Below are 16165 nucleotides of genomic sequence, written 5' to 3'. Positions count from 1 at the left end.
GGGCCATCTCCTGATGGGTGGGGCTTAGCAGGGCGTGGCCCATTGTCATGTGGGTGGCACAGGGCTCAACAGGGCGGGGCCGGTTGTCACCTGGGTGAGGCTTAGCGAGGCGGGGCCCATTGTCATCGGGGTGGGGTGGAGCTTAGCAGGGCGGGGCCCATTGTCCCTGGTGTGGGCGGGGTTTATCGGGGCAGGGCCCACCCCCTGCCCCGCCCCGCCGCCCCCCCCGAAGCACAGGCTCCCCTCGGGGGCGGCTCCTCCTTTATTGGGGCTCCGGGCCAGGGCCGCCCGCGGCGGCACCCCCCCCCCCCCCGCACCCTACACGTGGCTCTCCTGCAGCAGCGGGTCGGTGGCGGGGACGGGACCGGGGGGGCCCCGGCGGGGGCCGCCCTCCCCGTCCCCGGGGGTCTTGGTGCCCACGGGGGACGCCGAGGAGGTCTGCTTGGCGATGTCCCACCACAGCACGCCCGGGGGCAGCCGCGCCCGCTTGGTGGGCCCTGCCGAAAGGGGGGGTGCCATGGGAGGGGCTGCGGGGGGGGCCCCCCGCCCTGGGGCAGGGTCGCGGTCCCGCCCGGCCCCAGCCTCACCTGGCAGGGAGCTGAGCAGGGCCCCGGCCACCACCGTGCCCAGGGTCCCCAGCGCCCCGTAGTACAGGTAGGAGATGGCGTAGAAGTCGCCCACGACGGCCGGCCTGCGCGGGGAGGGGGCAGGGACCGGCGGAGGTGGCGGTGTGACGTCACAGTGAACAGGGAAAGCGGTGTGATGTCACGAGGAAGAAGGAAAGCGTTGTGACGTCACAAGGAACAAAGACAGTGCTGTGGCATCACAGTGAACAGGGAAAGCGGTGCGACGTCACAAGGAACAAAGAAAGCAGTGTGACATCACACGGAACAAGGGAAGCGGTGTGATGTCACAAGGGACAAGGCAAGTGCTGTGATGTCACAAGGAACAAGGACAGTGGTGTGACATCACAGTGAACAGGGAAAGTGGTGTGAGGTCACAAGGAACAAGGGAAGTGGTGTGACGCCACAAGGAACAAGGCAAATGCTATGACATCACAAGGAACAAGGACAGCAGTGTGACCTCACAGTGAACAGGGAAAGCGCTGTGACACCACAGTGAGCAAAGCAAGCAGTGTGACATCGCAGCAAGCCACCCGCGCCCCCGTACCCCCCCAGGCGCCGCCCCCCCCTCACCGGGCCGGGGCCGGGGGCTCCTGGCAGCAGGGCAGGGGGCCCAGGAGGGTGCGGTTGGCGCCGGCGGTGCGGTTGTAGAGCGGGCAGAGGGCTCCGGAGGCCGGCAGCACCCCCATGGCGGCGGCGCTGGGCGGGTAGACGGTGCCCCCCACGGCCACCCAGAAGGAGAGGGCGAAGCCGGCGGCCAGGCCCCCCAGCACGCCCTGCGGCGGAGGAGAGGGGTCCGCACAGCCTGGGGGAGCGGGCTGCGGCGGGACCCCCGGCACCCCCAAGCCCCCCCGGACTCACGGCCGTGCTGCACATCGGCAGGAACATGCCCAGGACGAAGGCGCCCAGCAGCGGGCCGCTGATCACCCCCATGACGGTGAAGGAGCCCTGGAAGGGGGACGGAGAGCTCTGCCCCACCGCCCCGGCTCGGGGGCGAGGAGGAGGAGGGTGCTTGGCTCAGCCCCGGGCCCCCCGGCTGCTGCAGCCCAGGCGGCTCGAGGGCTCTCCGGCAGCCAGCAGCGTGTGGCCGGGTCCCGCTCGGCCGGGCAGAGCCGGCGGGCAGGGGTGGAGGGGGCAGCGGGGCAAGCTCAGCCCCGTGCCGGATCCGGCCCAGCGCGCCGGGGCTCACCTGCAGCACGCCACCGCCCAGCAGCGAGGCCAGAGCTGCCACCATGATGCAGGAGGTGCCGTAGATGAGCGCTGCAGGGCAGACGGGAAAGGCTCAGCAGCATGGCAGGGCCCGGCACAGTGCAGTGCAGCATGGCACAGCACGGTGCAGCACAGCACGGCATGGCACAGCACAGTGCAGCACGGCACAGCATGGTGCAGCACGGCACAGCACGGTGCAGCGCAGCACGGCATGGCACAGCACAGTGCAGCACGGCACAGCTCGGTGCAGCACAGCACAGCACGGTGCAGCACGGTGCAGCACGGTGCAGCACAGCACGGCATGGCACAGCACGGTGCAGCGCAGCACGGCATGGCACAGCACAGTGCAGCACGGCACAGCTCGGTGCAGCACGGCACAGCACGGTGCAGCGCAGCACGGCATGGCACAGCACAGTGCAGCACGGCACAGCTCGGTGCAGCACGGCACAGCACGGCACAGCACGGTGCAGCGCAGCACGGCATGGCACAGCACAGTGCAGCACGGCACATCTCGGTGCAGCACGGCACAGCACGGTGCAGCACGGCACAGCACGGTGCAGCGCAGCACGGCACGGCACAGCACGGTGCAGCGCAGCACGGTGCAGTGCAGCACGGCATGGCGTGGCACAGGACGAGATGGCTCAGCACAGCACGGCACCATGCGGTGCACCACGGCGTGGCACAAAACAGCGCTGTGCAGCACGGGATGGGGTGGCATGGGACGGCGCGGTGCGGGGCAGCGTGGCCCCCGTCCCCACTCACACAGTCCCTTGGAGATGAGGGTCAGCCTCCGCGGTGACAGCGTGGGCAGCCTGGGCTTGATGAGGTCCTCGACGGTGACGGCCGCCATGGCGTTGATGCTGGTGGAGGCCGTGCTGGGGCGCGGGCAGGCGGCAGCCCTCAGCCCCGATGCCGGCAGCCTGTGGGGTGGGGGGGCCACAGCCCCCTTCCGCGGGGAGGTTTGGGGTCCCCTTGGGGCGAGGGGTGCCCCGTCCTCACCTGAGGGTCCCGCTGTAGGCACAAGCCAGGAACAGCCCCGGCACCCCCGGGAACGTCTTGAAGATGTCAAGGACCAGGTAGGGCATGTACTGCGGGGGGAGGCGGCTGCATCGGGGGGGCAGGACCCCGGGGGACCCCAGCCCCCGCAGTGGGGCTGGGACAGGGACCCAGGGGTCCGGCCCCTCCGACCCGCTCGCCCTTCCACCTCGCTGCCCTCAATGTGGTGCTCGAGAGGGCAGAGCCGGCAGGGGCCGGTACCTGGTCCGGGGCTGAGATGTAACCGGCGAGGAGGGGATCGCAGTCCTTGTACAGCGCAAACATCACAAGGCCACAGGCCACCGCGCTGGAGACGATGCAGAAGAGCCCCACTTGATTCACCAGCAGCGCCCTGCAAGCACAGGGCACGCCCGCCTGAGCAGGGGTGCAGGGGCTGTGCAAGGGTGCAGGGGCCGTGCAGGGCTGCAGGGGCTGTGCAAGGGGCCATGCAAGGGTGCAGGGGCCGTGCAAGGGTGCAGGGGCTGTGCAAGGGGCCATGCAAGGGTGCAGGGGCCGTGCAGGGCTGCAGGGGCCATGCAAGGGGCCATGCAAGGGGCCATGCAGGGCTGCAGGGGCTGTGCAAGGGGCCATGCAAGGGTGCAGGGGCTGTGTAGGGTCCACGCAGGGGTGCAGGGGCCATGCAGGGGTGCAAGGGGCTGTGCAAGGGTGCAGGGGCCATGTGGGGGTGCAAGGTCCGTGCAAGAGTGCAGGGTCCATACAAGCGTGCAGGGGCCGTGCAGGGGCCGTGCAGGAGCCGTGCAGGCTTTGTGCAGGGGTGGAAGGGCCATGCAAGTGTGTGGGGTTCATGCAGGGGCCGTGAAGTGGTGCAGGATCTGTGCAAGGTCCGTGCAGGGGTGCCGGGTCTGCGCAGGATCCATGCAAGGGTGCAGGGACCAGGCAGGGGTGCAGGCACTAGGCTCCCCGAGGGGCACAGGCTGGCGTGCAGCCGCCCACCCCACCCAGGGCAGCCCCTCGCCCCCGTGCACCATCCCACGCGGAGCGAGATCCAGGCGATCCCCGCGGCCCCGGGGACTCACAGCTTGGCCTCCCTCTCGGTCCTGCAGGCCACGTAGCGCTGGACCTGGGCCTGGTTGACGCCGTACATGGAGAGCCAGACCAGCGTGCCGCCCACCAGGAAGGTCCAGACCGTGTACCGGCTCCGCGGGTCCGGGTTGAAGCTGGGCACAGTGGCACGCCGCCGGGGTGGCCGGGTGAGCCGGGGCCGGCACCGGCCGCCCAGCAGCCCGGGGCAGGGGGAGCAGGCTCAGCACACAGTGGGGTCCGGGCACTCACTCGATGAAGTTCACCCTGGAGCCTTTGGCGGCGATGGCCAGCACCCTGGCGGGTCCCCCCACCAGCAGCACCCCCCGGATGATGATGGCGATGAAGCCGGAGAGCATCACGAAGATCTGGAAGACGTCTGTCCAGATGACAGCCTTCATCCCACCCTGCACCAGATGGAGCCGCGGGTGAGCGCTGGGGACCCCCAGGGACCCCCGGGACCCCCCGCTCCGGCCCTCACTATGGTGGTGTAGAAGGTGCAGATGACGCCGGTGGAGAGCAGGGACGCCCAGATGTCCAGACCGGTCACTGAAGGAGACGGAAAGGTGCTGAGCAGAGCCCCAGGGTGCAAACGACGCCTGGGGTGGGACGGGGCTGAGACGTCACCGCTGCAGGGACGGGGACGCGACGGGGAGCGGCCCCCACTTCCCCACCGCACCTTGGTTGAGGATCAGGGCGGGGGCGTAGATGACGATCCCCGTGTACAGCATCTGCGGGAAGAGGGGGGTCAGCACCCCAACCCACCGGCGCCGCGGGCACCGGGCAGGTGATGGCTGCGCCGGCAGGGACAGGGACAAAGCGTGACGCTGCCACCAAAGCACGGCGTGCAGGCGCTGGAAAAACACTGGGGTTTTCATTCAAAACAGGGCTCCCGCCGGGCGCTATTTGCTTTGAGCCATGGAAAACACGAGCACGGGAATGAGGACGCTTCCCGGGGGTCCAGGGCAGCGTCAGTGCGGCCGGTTCCAAGCCCCACTGGGTGCCATGTCCCCACCGTCCCCATCCCACCCGTGTATAACGCAGACACGCACCGTGGCCACCACGTACTGCATGGTCCCGCACAGCCGGATGCTCCTGCTGAACCGCCGCTCCAGATACTGGGGACAAGGACAAGGGGGTGCGTTGGGTCCATCCCAGCACCGGGGCACCCTGGGAGCTGCTCCAGGGCAGGATGCGTCCCCCTGTGCCCACCTCGTAGGTGCTGGTGAGCCCCAGGCGGTAGAAAACAGGGAGGAAGAGCTGGGCGGTGAGCAGCGTGTTCAGCAGCTGCCCCACGCACATCCAGAGGAACTTGGCTCCGTACCGGTACGCCTCCGCCGGCACCCCCAGCACCTGGACGGCCGACATGAAGCTGGCCGAGAGCGAGAGCCCCACGGGCAGCGCCGACATCCGTCGTCCCCCCGTGAAAAAATCCTCCGAGGTCTTCTGGCCGCCTTTGGCGAGGCCGTGGAAGAGCCCGATGCCGGTGGAGATCAGCAGCATCAGCCCGAAGACCCCGTAGTCCCAGAGGCTGAAGGTGAGCCGCTCCGGCACCCACACCTCCAGGCTCCCCGCCGGGGCCAGCGTGGCGGCTGCGGTGGGGGGTAGCCCCCAGCCAGGCACCTGCGGGCAGACAGGGACGTGGCACGGGGACACGGCACGCACGGCTAGGCCAGGGCACGGTGGCACTGGCGCATCTGAGGGTGGTGAAACTGGAAGGGGAGAAAACTCGGTGCAATTATCGTCTGACGTGCGACGCGCAGCAGAAAGGACTGAGCACGGAGCAGAGTGCGCGGCTGCCTCCCCGTCCCTCCTGTCCCGTCCCGTCCCCGTCCCGTCCCCGTCCCGGGGAAGGTCTGTGCCGAGCATTCGGCTGCAAAGGGCAAAGCCCAAACTGCAAGAGGGATGGCCCGAGCTCGGCAAGGCAATTGCCCCGAATACCTCCCGGTTCAGAGCCCGCAGCGAGAGGAGAGCGGCAGCGCTCGGTCCGGCTGCTCCGGAGCGCGCCAGGCACTGGCTCCGTGGCTCCAGGGAAACGCCGGCACCTGACGGACACGGCCGGGAGGGAGCGATCCCCCCAGCCAGCACAAACAGGGAGGGGCAGAGCCGCTGCCGGAGCCAAATTTATCTCCAGCTGAGGGGACAAAACCAAACAAACCTTTAGGTTTACCCAGAAAAAAGCAGCTCGATTGCAGGCAGCTGCCTGCAGACTGGCAAGGACGCGGTGCTGAGGCGGGGAGGAGAGCGGGGCAGCACGCGGGGGGCTGCCCGGGGGTCCCTGGGGACGCGGGGAGCCCGGCGGGTCGGACGAGGCTGCTGCGACGTCCTCAGCAGGCGTTGGGGCGGCGTTGGGGCGAGCAGGGCCGCGGCAAAGGGCTGGCCGTGCCTCGGGCTCCTCCAGCCTGCGGGGCGGGCGCCGGCGGGAGGCAGGTTCAGGGCGTCGGGGAGGGACCCTCGGCGGGGAGGACGGAGCCGTCGGGGGCCGCATCCATAACCCCTTCCCTCCCGCACGCCCTGACACCGGCTAACCCTGGGCCACCGTCAGCGGCGGCACGGCAGCCCGTACCCCGGCGAGCAGCACGGCGAGCGCGGCAGCCGGCCGCTGACCCTGGGGAGCGCAGGGCCGGTGGGATGGCTCTGGCCGCTGGGATACGTGGCACCCTGGCCCAGCTTCCTCGTTCCCCAGCACAAGCACTGCTTTGTCTTGCCCGGCTCCTGGGCAGGTTTGTCCCACGGGGATTTCTTCCTCCTGCCCTGAACCCCGGGGACGAGGCTGGGCTTGAGACCGGGGAAGAGCCCCGACATGGGGACAGCCGCCATGGGGGCACCGTCCCCTCCGAGGCATCGCCGCAGGGCAGAGGAGGGTCCCTGGTCCCCAGGGTCTTGCTCCAGCCCTGGTGGCCTTGTCCCCAACTCCCATCCCCAGGGACAGGGCTGGCCAGGACCCCCTTCCCTGCCTCGCCCCCGGTTTTGCCTCCTTGCTGAGCTGGTTAAAGCAGCAGAAAGGGGAAAAACAACGAGCGGTGGCTGCTGGGCCCGGCCACATCCGCAGGCGGGTGCGTGCGATGCCGCATGGCACCGGGGCCGGGCACACGCCCAGCCCCACGGCAGCCCCGGCGCCACGGTGGCCCTGACGGCGCCCTGGGGCTGGGCTGGCCGGGGCAGGATTGGGGCGAAGGCGCTGAGCCCATCCCTGCGGGGCCGTGAGTGGGGCAGGGAGGGTCCCAGCAAAGGGGTGCAGGGGGGCCAGGGGTGCGCGGGCAGCACCCAGCCCCTCGCCCCACGCGGTGGGGTGGGACAGGGCGGGGGCTGGCATGCCCTGGCTGAGCGTCGCCCACCCCTGCGGTGCCCACAGCACCAGGAGGCGGCAGGACCAGCAAGGTGCCGGGGGCCATTGGGGTGCCCAATGGGGTGCCCAGCACCAAGTGGGGTGCCCGGGGCTCCCTGCCCCTTCACCCCCCGGCTGGTCCCTGCACCCTGGGGCGGCTCCTTTCTGTCTCCCACCCTGTACCCCCTCCCTCGCCAGGAAGCCACCCGCCGGGGAGGCTGCTGGCAGGAAGGAAGTCACCGAGGGGATTTTTTGACTCCATCCTTCGCTCGCAGCCGCCTACGCAGCCCAGGAGCCCCAACACGGCAGCGCAGCCCTGCCCGGGACCCGCTCCCCAGGGCCGGAGCACACGGGTGCCAGTGAGGCCGCCGGCACGGCAGCAGGTACCACACCGGCACAGGGGGTTTCGTGGGGTCCGGCCAGCCCAGCTGAGCACGGGGATGGAGCCGGGTCCTCCCTGCCCACGCCTGGGAGCGATGCAGGGCATGGGGGCTCGGCCCTGGGCCGGCTGGTGACAAGGAGCAGCCGTGGGATGGGCTGGGGAGGGTGGCTGCCTGGAAAAATGGCTCTGTGCCTCAGTTTCCCCTTCATCCTTCCCAGGACGGGCTGACCCCAGGCCTGGAGATGCCGCAGGCTTGGCTGCGGGGTTTTACCCCGGGGAGGATGCCGAGGGAAGCGGGTGGGGAAGGGCATGTGTGGGGCAAGGTCCTGCCCCACATGGGGGTCACGCCGGGGAGGGGGACGGTACCGTCACCGGGGGACCATGCTGCCAGCTGAGCCCCCCTGTCCTTGCAGCGCCCGCCATGGCCCCGCTGGGCGAGGACACCCCGCTGATCGGGGAGCGCTCCTGCAGCCTCTCCTCCACCGAGACCGGCACCCTCCAGGTGTACCTGTACCACCAGGCAGCCGCCCCCCGCAGCCCCCCCGGCACCACCGCCGGCGTCCTCACCTTCACCTTCGGCGAGTACACGGCCGAGGAGCTGTGCGTCCGCGCTGCCAAAGCCTGCGGTGAGCATCGTCCCCCCGGCACCGGCAGGCTCGGGGCAGCGGCCGCGGGCTTGGGGTACCGGCCGTGCTCGTCCTCGGCGGAGGTCACGGCACCGCTCTGTCCCCAGGCGTGCTGCCCGTCTGCCACCCGCTCTTTGCCCTGGCCACCGAGGATCTCAGCTGCTGGTTCCCTCCCAACCACCTCTTCACCGTCGATGACTCCCGCAGCCAGGTCGTGGTGTACAGGATCAGGTACAGCCCGCGGGGACGCGGCCGTCCCAGCCCCAGCCTGGCTCCCTGGGGAGTCTCTGATGGCTGATAGGGGCTGTGTGCTATGGGGGAACATGGCACTGAGTCCCCTCCATTCTCCCCATCAGGTTCTTCTTCCCCAACTGGTGTGGGCTGGGACAGTCCCACCGCTTCCAGCTGCTGAATGACCGGGCCAGCCCCGTCCTGGACTACCCCGTGATCGACTACCTTTTTGCCCAGGTGAGCCCTGCCAGGCTGCCATCCCTGTCCCCACACCTGGCGCCACAGGGTGAGGTCCCACCTGGCTTCTCGGGTGTGTGGGACACGTTAAGCTCAGCGTAGTGATGCCCTTCGCCACCCTGGGCCGTGCCACTCTCCTCCTCCTCCTCCAGCACCCACCGGTCCCTGGCCACAATGCCTGCAGGACATGGGTCCTCCTACCCCGCTCACCTGGAGCTGCTTGTGGGCACCCCACACTGGGCATGGGGCACCCCAGGTTGCTGAGATGGGGGTCGCTGTGTCCCCCGGGCGATGCATGTCCCAGGGATAGAGCCAGCACTGCTGCCCCCTGGACAGCAGCAGGAAACCAGAGCCCGGGGCAGGATGTGACCCACGAGGGCACTGGGGCATGGGGCTGGGGCCGGAGCCACCCCACAGCCAGCCCAGCGTGATGGGGGCATCAGCAGGGGCCACCCTGGAAGCTCCTGTTAGCTGGGGGGGGACGATACCTGCCACGGACCGGGGGTCTTGGGGTGCATCAGGCCTCCTGGCTGCAGCATCCCCGGGCAGGAGATGCGCCGAGCGGGGGGCTGGCGTGGGGACCCCCCACCCAGCCTCTGCGCCCTCCCCAGTCCCGCAGCGATTTCATCGGGGGACGCGTGGCAGTGGCGCTGAGCCTGCCCACGCAGGAGGAGTGCCTGAGCCTGGCCGTGCTGGACATGCTGCGCATCGCCAAGGAGAAGCGGCAGAGCCCCGACGAGGTCTTCAGCCACGTCAGGTGAGCTGGGGGGGCTGGGGGCCCTGGGGACAGCCCGACACCTGTGGGGACAGCCCAGTGTCCCTGGGGACGGCCCAGCACCCACCACTGCCCACCTCCCCGTCCCCGGCAGCTACAAGTCCTGCATCCCCGAGCCGCTGCGGTGCCAGATCCAGCAGCACAGCTTCCTCACCCGCAAGCGCATCCGCCGCCGCTTCAGCAAATCCCTGCGGAAGATCGGGGGCTGCCAGACAGACGGATGCTACCTGAAGCTCAAGTACCTGCTGGACCTGGAGCGGCTGCAACGGCACTGGGCGGAGGAGAGTTTCCGTGTGCGCTCACCCGGCTCCGCCACGGACATCGCCATCCACGTGGCCGGCGAGAGCGGCGTCTCCTGGAGCTGCGGCAGCTCCGAGGTGCGGGTGGGTGGCTGTGCCGGGGGTTCCCGCGATGGGCGAGGTGGGGGACGCGGAGGCCAACCCCGGTCGTGTCCCCCGCAGAGCCGCCAGCACTTCTGCGACTTCCCCGACATCGCCGACATCAGCATCAAGCAGGCGAGCCGGGAGGGCGGCCCAGTGGAGAACCGCATCGTCACCCTCACCAAGACGGACAACCGGGTGCTGGTGAGCCGGGGAGGCGCGGGGGGAGCCCCGGCGGGGTGGGGGGCCGGGGCTGGTGCGAGGCTGACCCCCGCCTGGCCCCAGGAGGTGGAGTTCCCCACGCTGCGGGAAGCTCGCTCCTTTGTGGCTCTCGTCGACGGCTACTACCGCCTGACGGCAGATGCCCACCACTACTTCTGTAAGGAGGTGGCCCCCCCCCGGCTCCTGGAGGACGTGGAGAACCAGTGCCACGGGCCCATCAGGTGGGTGCCGGGGACCCCCCCCTCGCCACCCACAGCCCACGGGTGATGGGGGAAGACATCACTTGGGTAGGAGCCACGAGAGCGGCGAGCACCGGTCCCCACCCTGCCCGCTGCTCAGGCGATGCTCAGGCCACCCCGGTGCCCACCGGGTCTGGGGAGCGCGTGGCGGAGGGGTGAGCAGCGGGGGGCCCCGGGGTCTCCCCGAGCGGGACCACGCTGCGCCCGACCCAGCCCTGCCCTTCGCAGCTCGGAGTTTGCGGTGAACAAGCTAAAGGTGGCGGGGAGCCGCCCGGGGCTGTACCTGCTGCGCCGCAGCCCGCAGGACTTCGACAGCTACCTGCTGACCGTCTGCGCCGAGGTGAGACCGGCACCGGCACCGGCACCGGCTGGGGACCGGGGTGCCGGCGCTGCACAGCATCGCGCAGGCTGCCGTGCCGGGTGCTGCGGGTGTCACCGGGAGCGGGGAGGGAAACGCAGGGCTGAGAGCTGGTGCTCGCAGGGACGGTGCCACCGGCGCTGGCCCGTTGGCACGGCCCCGGGGCCGCCGCGGGCACCCGCAGGGCAGGAGGGGCTCGGGGGCTCCTGGGGGGACCCCGCGCCGCTGAGCCTGGCTCTCGCCCCGCAGACCCGCTCTGGCCAGGACTACAAGCGCTGCCTGATCCGCAGGGACAAGGACGGCAACTTCTGGCTCTCGGGGGTGGCCCGGCGCTTCTGCAGCCTGCGGGAGCTGCTGGGCACCTACGGGCGCTGCGGGCTGCAGGCAGAGGGTGCCCGCATGCGCCTGGCTGCCTGCTGCCCGCCCCTGCCCAAAGGTGACGCGCCGCGCCGGGGCAGGGGACAGGGCACACCCGCGGCGGTGTGACGTCATAGAGCGGGCTGTGTGAGGTGACAGAGCAGGTTGTGTGAGGTCACAGACCTGGCTGTGTGACATCACAGACCAGGCTGTGTCATCACAGAGCAGGCTGTGTGACATCACAAAATGATCTGTGTAACGTCACAGAGCTGGCTGTGTGACGTCACAGAGCAGGCAGTGTCATCACGGAGTGGGCTGTGTGACATCACAGAGCAGGCTGCGTGGCATCATAGAGTGGGCTGTGCGATGTCATAAAATGGGCTATGTGACATCACAGAACAGGCTGTGCGAGGTCACAGCGTGGGTTGTGCGAGGTCACAGAGCCAGCTGTGTGACATCATAGAGCAGACTGTGTGAAGTCACAGAGCAGCTTGTATCATCACAGAGTGGGCGGCGTGACATCATAGAGTGGGCTGTGCGATGTCATAAAATGAGCTACATGACATCAGAGAGCAGGCTGTGTGACGTCACAGAGTGGGCTGTGCGAGGTCACAGAGCGGGCTGTGCGAGGTCACAGAGCGGGTTGTGTGACATCATAGAACAGCCTGTATCATCATAGAGTGGGCGGCGTGACATCACAGAGCGGGCTGTGTGACATCACAGAGCAGGCTGTGTGACGTCACAGCCCGCCCCAGCCGCCCCTGACGGCCGCTCCCCCCCCAGAGAAGTCCAACCTGCTGATCGTGCGGAGCGGCTGCCCCCAGCCCCCCGGCTCCCCCGCCGCCCCCCGCCGCAGCCTCACCCAGATGATGTTCCACAAGATCGACCCCCAGAGCCTCGTGCGGGTACGGGGGGGCCGGGGCGCCGGCGGGCCGGGCCGCGCGGGCAGGGACCCCCCCCGCCAGCGTCCCCCTCTCGCGGCAGGGCGAGAGCCTGGGCCAGGGCTCCTTCACCCAGATCTACAAGGGCGTCAAGCGGGACCAGGGGGAGGACGGGTACTACCAGACCGAGGTGGTGCTCAAGGTCATGGACGGCAGCCACCGCAACTGCTCTGAGGTGAGGCGGCAGCAGCCCCCCAGGCCGGCACCGGGGGGTCCCCACAGCCCCCCCTGAGCCAGCCTCTCCCCGCTCCCAGTCCTTCCTGGAGGCAGCCAGCATCATGAGCCAGCTCTCCCACAAGCACCTGGTCCTGCTGCACGGCGTCAGCCTCGGGAAGGACAGTGAGTGCCCGTCCCCCTCGCCGGGCACCGCCGTGCCACGGCCGCGCTGACGGGCGGGCACGCGCCAGACCTGCCCGCGCCGTCCCCCCGCAGGCATCATGGTGCAGGAGTACGTCAGGTACGGGCCCCTGGACCTCTACCTGAAGAAGAACCAAGGCGAGGGCAAGGTGACGACGAGCTGGAAGCTGCAGGTGGCCAAGCAGCTGGCGTACGCCCTCAACTACCTGGTGAGCCGGCTGCCGGCACGGCACCGGGCGCCGGTGTCCTGCGGTCTATGCGTCCTGCAGCTCCTGCGTGTCGGCATCCCACAGCTCTTCCATGTCCTCATCCCACGGCTCCCATGCAGCTGTGTCCTGCGGCTCCTGTGCATCCGTGTCCCATGGCTCCCACACATCCATGTCCCCGGGGCTCCCACGCGTCCCTGTCGGCCCACCCCGGCTGGCACCGGCTCAGCCTGGTGCATGGGGCTGCCCCGTGGGCCGGGGCCGCGCTGACGGTCCCGGTCCCTCTCCCCTCTCCAGGAGGACAAGAAAATCACCCACGGCAACGTCTCTGCTAAGAAGGTGCTGCTGACCCGGGAGGGGGACACGGCCAGCGGCAGCCCCCCCTTCATCAAGCTCAACGACCCCGGAGTCAGCGTCACCGTCCTGGCCAAGGAGAGTAAGTGCCTGGGCTGACCCAGGGCGTCGGGGAGGGTGGCAGGGCCCCCGGCGGGTGCTGAGCGGGGCCGTCCCCCTCTCCCCAGTGCTGGTGGAGCGCATCCCCTGGGTGGCCCCCGAGTGCCTCAGCGACCCCAAGAGCCTGGCGCTGCCGGCCGACAAGTGGAGCTTCGGGGCGACCCTCTGGGAGATCTTCAGCGGTGGCAACATGCCCGTCAGCCTGCTGGAGCCCCAGAAGGTGAGGCTGCCCCGTCCCACTGCAGCCCAGCCCTCCTGCCCCATCCCTCCTGCCCCATCTCATTGCATCCCAACCCTCCTGCCCCGTCCCGACTCTCCTGCCCCATCCCTCCTGCCCCATCTCATTGCATCCCAACTCTCCTGCCCCATCCTTCCTGCCCTGTCTCATTGCATTGCAACCCTCCTGCCCCGTCCCGCTGCATCCCGACTCTCCTGCCCCATCCTTCCTGCCCCATCTCATTGCATCCCAACCCTCCTGCCCATCCCGCTGCATCCCGACCCTCCTGCCCCATCCCACTTGCAGCCGGGCTCTGCTCCTCACCTTTGGGCGATGCTCAGGGCGAGGGGCTTGCGCAGCCTGGTGAGGGGTGCGGGGGCTGTTCAGCGGGGCGCAGGGCCGGGCACCCTGCATCCAGCCTGAGCACCCTCTCCCGCCCCGGCAGAAGCTGGATTTCTACCAGAGCAGCCTCCAGCTCCCCGCACCGAAGTGGACGGAGCTGGCCACGCTCATCGCACAGTGCATGGACTACCAGCCCCGCCGCCGGCCCTGCTTCCGCGCCCTCATCCGGGACCTCAACAGCCTCATCACCTCCGGTGAGCCCCGGGAGGGTGGGGGGCCGGGCTCCGGCCCCCCCGGTGCCCTCACTGCCTGCCTCCCCCAGATTACGAGCTGCTCTTGGACCTGTCGCCCACCGACGCGATGCTCCGGGACAGCTTCTGGGGGTACGAGCCCTTCGCCATGTGCCAGGACCCCACGCACTTCGAGGAGCGGCACCTCAAGTACATCTCGCTGCTGGGCAAGGTGAGGGGGGCAGAGGGGGCCCCGTCCCCCAAGACTCGGTGCACGAGCTCCTTGCTCCCCCCCTTACCTGCATTTGGGGCCTGAAGCATCCCTGGCTCCCGGGAGGATGCTTTGCCCTCCAAAGCTGAGAAACGCTTGGTTTGTGCCCGCGGCCTCACCCGTGCATGGGATCTGGGGGGGACAAGGTGCTGGAGACACGATTGGGGTCTCCGAGACCCCCCCGAGACACCCCAACATCCCGCATCCCCACCGGCTCTCCCCGGCCAGGGCAACTTTGGGAGCGTGGAGCTGTGCCGCTACGACCCGCTGGGCGACAGCACGGGCGAGCTGGTGGCGGTGAAAAAGCTGCAGCAGGATTCGGCCAAGGAGCTGCAGGATTTCGAGAGGGAGATCCAGATCCTGCACTCGCTGCAGCACGACTTCATCGTCCAGTACCGGGGCGTGTGCTACAGCCGGGGTGAGCACGGCGCGGGCAGGGAGCGGGCAGGGAGCAACGCTGCCTGCGCCCGGCCCCGGCTCTGCCCGCATCCCGGCCGGCGGGTGATGGATGTGCGTGCAGGGCGGCGCGGGCTGCGGCTGGTGATGGAGTACCTGCCCAACGGCTGCCTGCGGGACTACCTGCAGAAGAACCAGCCCCGCCTGGACCACAGGACCCTGCTCCTCTACGCCTGGCAGATCTGCAAGGTGGGACCGTGCAGGGGGGCGGCGGCAAAGGGGGTCCCGCTCCCCTGGGATGGGGCTGGAGCAATGGCACGGCTCACCCAGGGGGTCGCGGTCCAGCTGGGATGAGCCCCCGGGGATGCTGCGGGGTCCCGGCCCCAGCGAGCGGCTGCATCCCATGCAGGGCATGGAGTACCTGGGGGCGCAGCGCTGCGTGCACCGGGACCTGGCCAGCAGGAACATCCTGGTGGAGAGCGAGACCCACGTCAAGATCGGGGATTTCGGGCTGGCCAAGCTGCTGCCGCAGGACAAGGACTATTACGTGGTGCGGGAACCCGGCCAGAGCCCCGTCTTCTGGTGAGGGTGGCACCAGTGGGGGGACACGGGGCTGCCGGCCCGGCCGGATCCGGTGCTCAGCACCCTTCTGCCGGCAGGTACGCGCCTGAGTCCCTGGCAGACAACATCTTCTCCCGGGCATCCGACATTTGGAGCTTCGGGGTCCTCCTCTACGAGCTCTTCACCTACAGCAACAAGAGCAAGAGCCCCTCGGAGGTGAGACCCCTCCCCGGGGCTGGGGTCCCGCTGCCCCCACCCCAGACCCGGTACCTTCGGGATGAGCCCCCCCCAGCCACGGCAGCCCCATGCTGACGGCTGTCCCCGTGCCCGTAGGAGTTCCTCCGCATGATGGGCACCCAGAAGACGGCGCAGATCGTCTGCCACTTGCTGGAGCTCCTGAAGGACAACCGGCGTCTCCCGGCACCGGCCGGCTGCCCCATGGAGGTGAGAGCCCTGCCCGGGCTGGCAGGGGTCCTGGGGGCTGGTGGGGGTCCTGGGGGCCACCCTGCTCCCCTGATGGCCCCGTCCCTTGTCCCCAGGTCTACATGTTGATGCTGAGCTGCTGGGCCTTCACCCCCAGCACCAGACCCACCTTCGGGGAGCTGGCCCCCAAAATCGAGGCGCTGCGGGACAGCCGGAGCAAAGCCCGTGGGTAGCCCACCCCGGCCGGGACCCCGGCCACCCACCTCCTTCCCCAGCATCGGCGGTGACAGACGGACGCACAGCCACGGCAATGCTTCAATGTGCTTTAACGGCTGCGGGGCCAGCGGAGGGGTGGCAGCACGGGGGGACGCGGCCCCCATCGCCCCCGCTGTGCTTCCCCCTCCCCTGTGGCAAGCAGAGCCCCCCGCCGTGCCGCTTGTCTTTTACCCCCCTTCTGCCTGTTGCTGCCCCCACCACGGCGGGATTTGGCAGGTTTCTAGTAAAGTTTGGTAAATTTGCCAGCTGGGGTGAGGCGCGAGGGGATCCACGGGGAGAGGGGACGCGCGGGGAGAGGGGACGCGGGGGTCTGGTCGCTGCGGAGCTGCTGGGGGAGGTCGGCTGGAAGAGAGCAGGGAGGGGTGAGGGTGCCCCCGGCACATCCCGGCACGGGGGTCCCGCGCTCGGCACGCACCGCAGGCTTTCCCGGGGGATGGCTCCCGTGGGTG

At 69.6% G+C, this 16165-nt stretch overlaps 2 protein-coding genes across 2 annotated transcripts; one reads left to right on the top strand and one right to left on the bottom strand.

Annotated features, from left to right (window-relative positions):
* Positions 1 to 318: 318 nt before the first annotated feature.
* Positions 319 to 8041, bottom strand: SLC5A5 (solute carrier family 5 member 5; the record flags this gene model as incomplete). The annotated part of the gene is made up of 15 exons (XM_082331123.1): positions 319 to 497; positions 588 to 691; positions 1197 to 1399; positions 1485 to 1571; positions 1813 to 1883; positions 2595 to 2707; positions 2832 to 2920; positions 3090 to 3219; positions 3905 to 4045; positions 4161 to 4315; positions 4390 to 4457; positions 4588 to 4639; positions 4961 to 5026; positions 5121 to 5531; positions 7985 to 8041. 15 exons carry the CDS (start codon positions 8039 to 8041, stop codon positions 319 to 321), a joined length of 1926 nt encoding a protein of 641 aa, XP_082187249.1.
* JAK3 (Janus kinase 3) lies at positions 7047 to 15760 on the top strand. The gene is made up of 25 exons (XM_082330940.1): positions 7047 to 7111; positions 7512 to 7619; positions 8032 to 8244; positions 8352 to 8475; positions 8601 to 8712; positions 9324 to 9469; positions 9582 to 9864; positions 9949 to 10071; positions 10153 to 10310; positions 10557 to 10668; positions 10936 to 11122; positions 11827 to 11948; positions 12028 to 12159; positions 12239 to 12323; positions 12417 to 12550; positions 12845 to 12983; positions 13069 to 13220; positions 13663 to 13813; positions 13882 to 14021; positions 14289 to 14478; positions 14581 to 14705; positions 14866 to 15038; positions 15116 to 15233; positions 15351 to 15461; positions 15557 to 15760. Exons 3-25 carry the CDS (start codon positions 8040 to 8042, stop codon positions 15671 to 15673), a joined length of 3339 nt encoding a protein of 1112 aa, XP_082187066.1. The 5' UTR covers positions 7047 to 7111; positions 7512 to 7619; positions 8032 to 8039; the 3' UTR covers positions 15674 to 15760.
* The last annotated feature ends 405 nt before the right edge of the window (positions 15761 to 16165 follow it).

Source organism: Platalea leucorodia (genome assembly GCF_965183815.1).
Source record: "Platalea leucorodia genome assembly, chromosome: 21".
In the NCBI taxonomy this organism is placed as follows: Eukaryota; Metazoa; Chordata; class Aves; order Pelecaniformes; family Threskiornithidae; genus Platalea; species Platalea leucorodia.
This window is presented reverse-complemented; position numbering and strand designations above follow the sequence as displayed.

What these genes read in the sequence shown, in the direction of transcription:
- JAK3 (XM_082330940.1), top strand. Translation starts at nt 8,040, where the DNA reads ATGGCCCCGCTGGGCGAGGACACCCCGCTGATCGGGGAGCGCTCCTGC. An exon ending in TCGACTACCTTTTTGCCCAG is followed by an intron (nt 8,713 to 9,323) that starts GTGAGCCCTGCC and finishes CGCCCTCCCCAG; the next exon opens with TCCCGCAGCGATTTCATCGG. An exon ending in GCCTGCTGGAGCCCCAGAAG is followed by an intron (nt 13,221 to 13,662) that starts GTGAGGCTGCCC and finishes CCGCCCCGGCAG; the next exon opens with AAGCTGGATTTCTACCAGAG.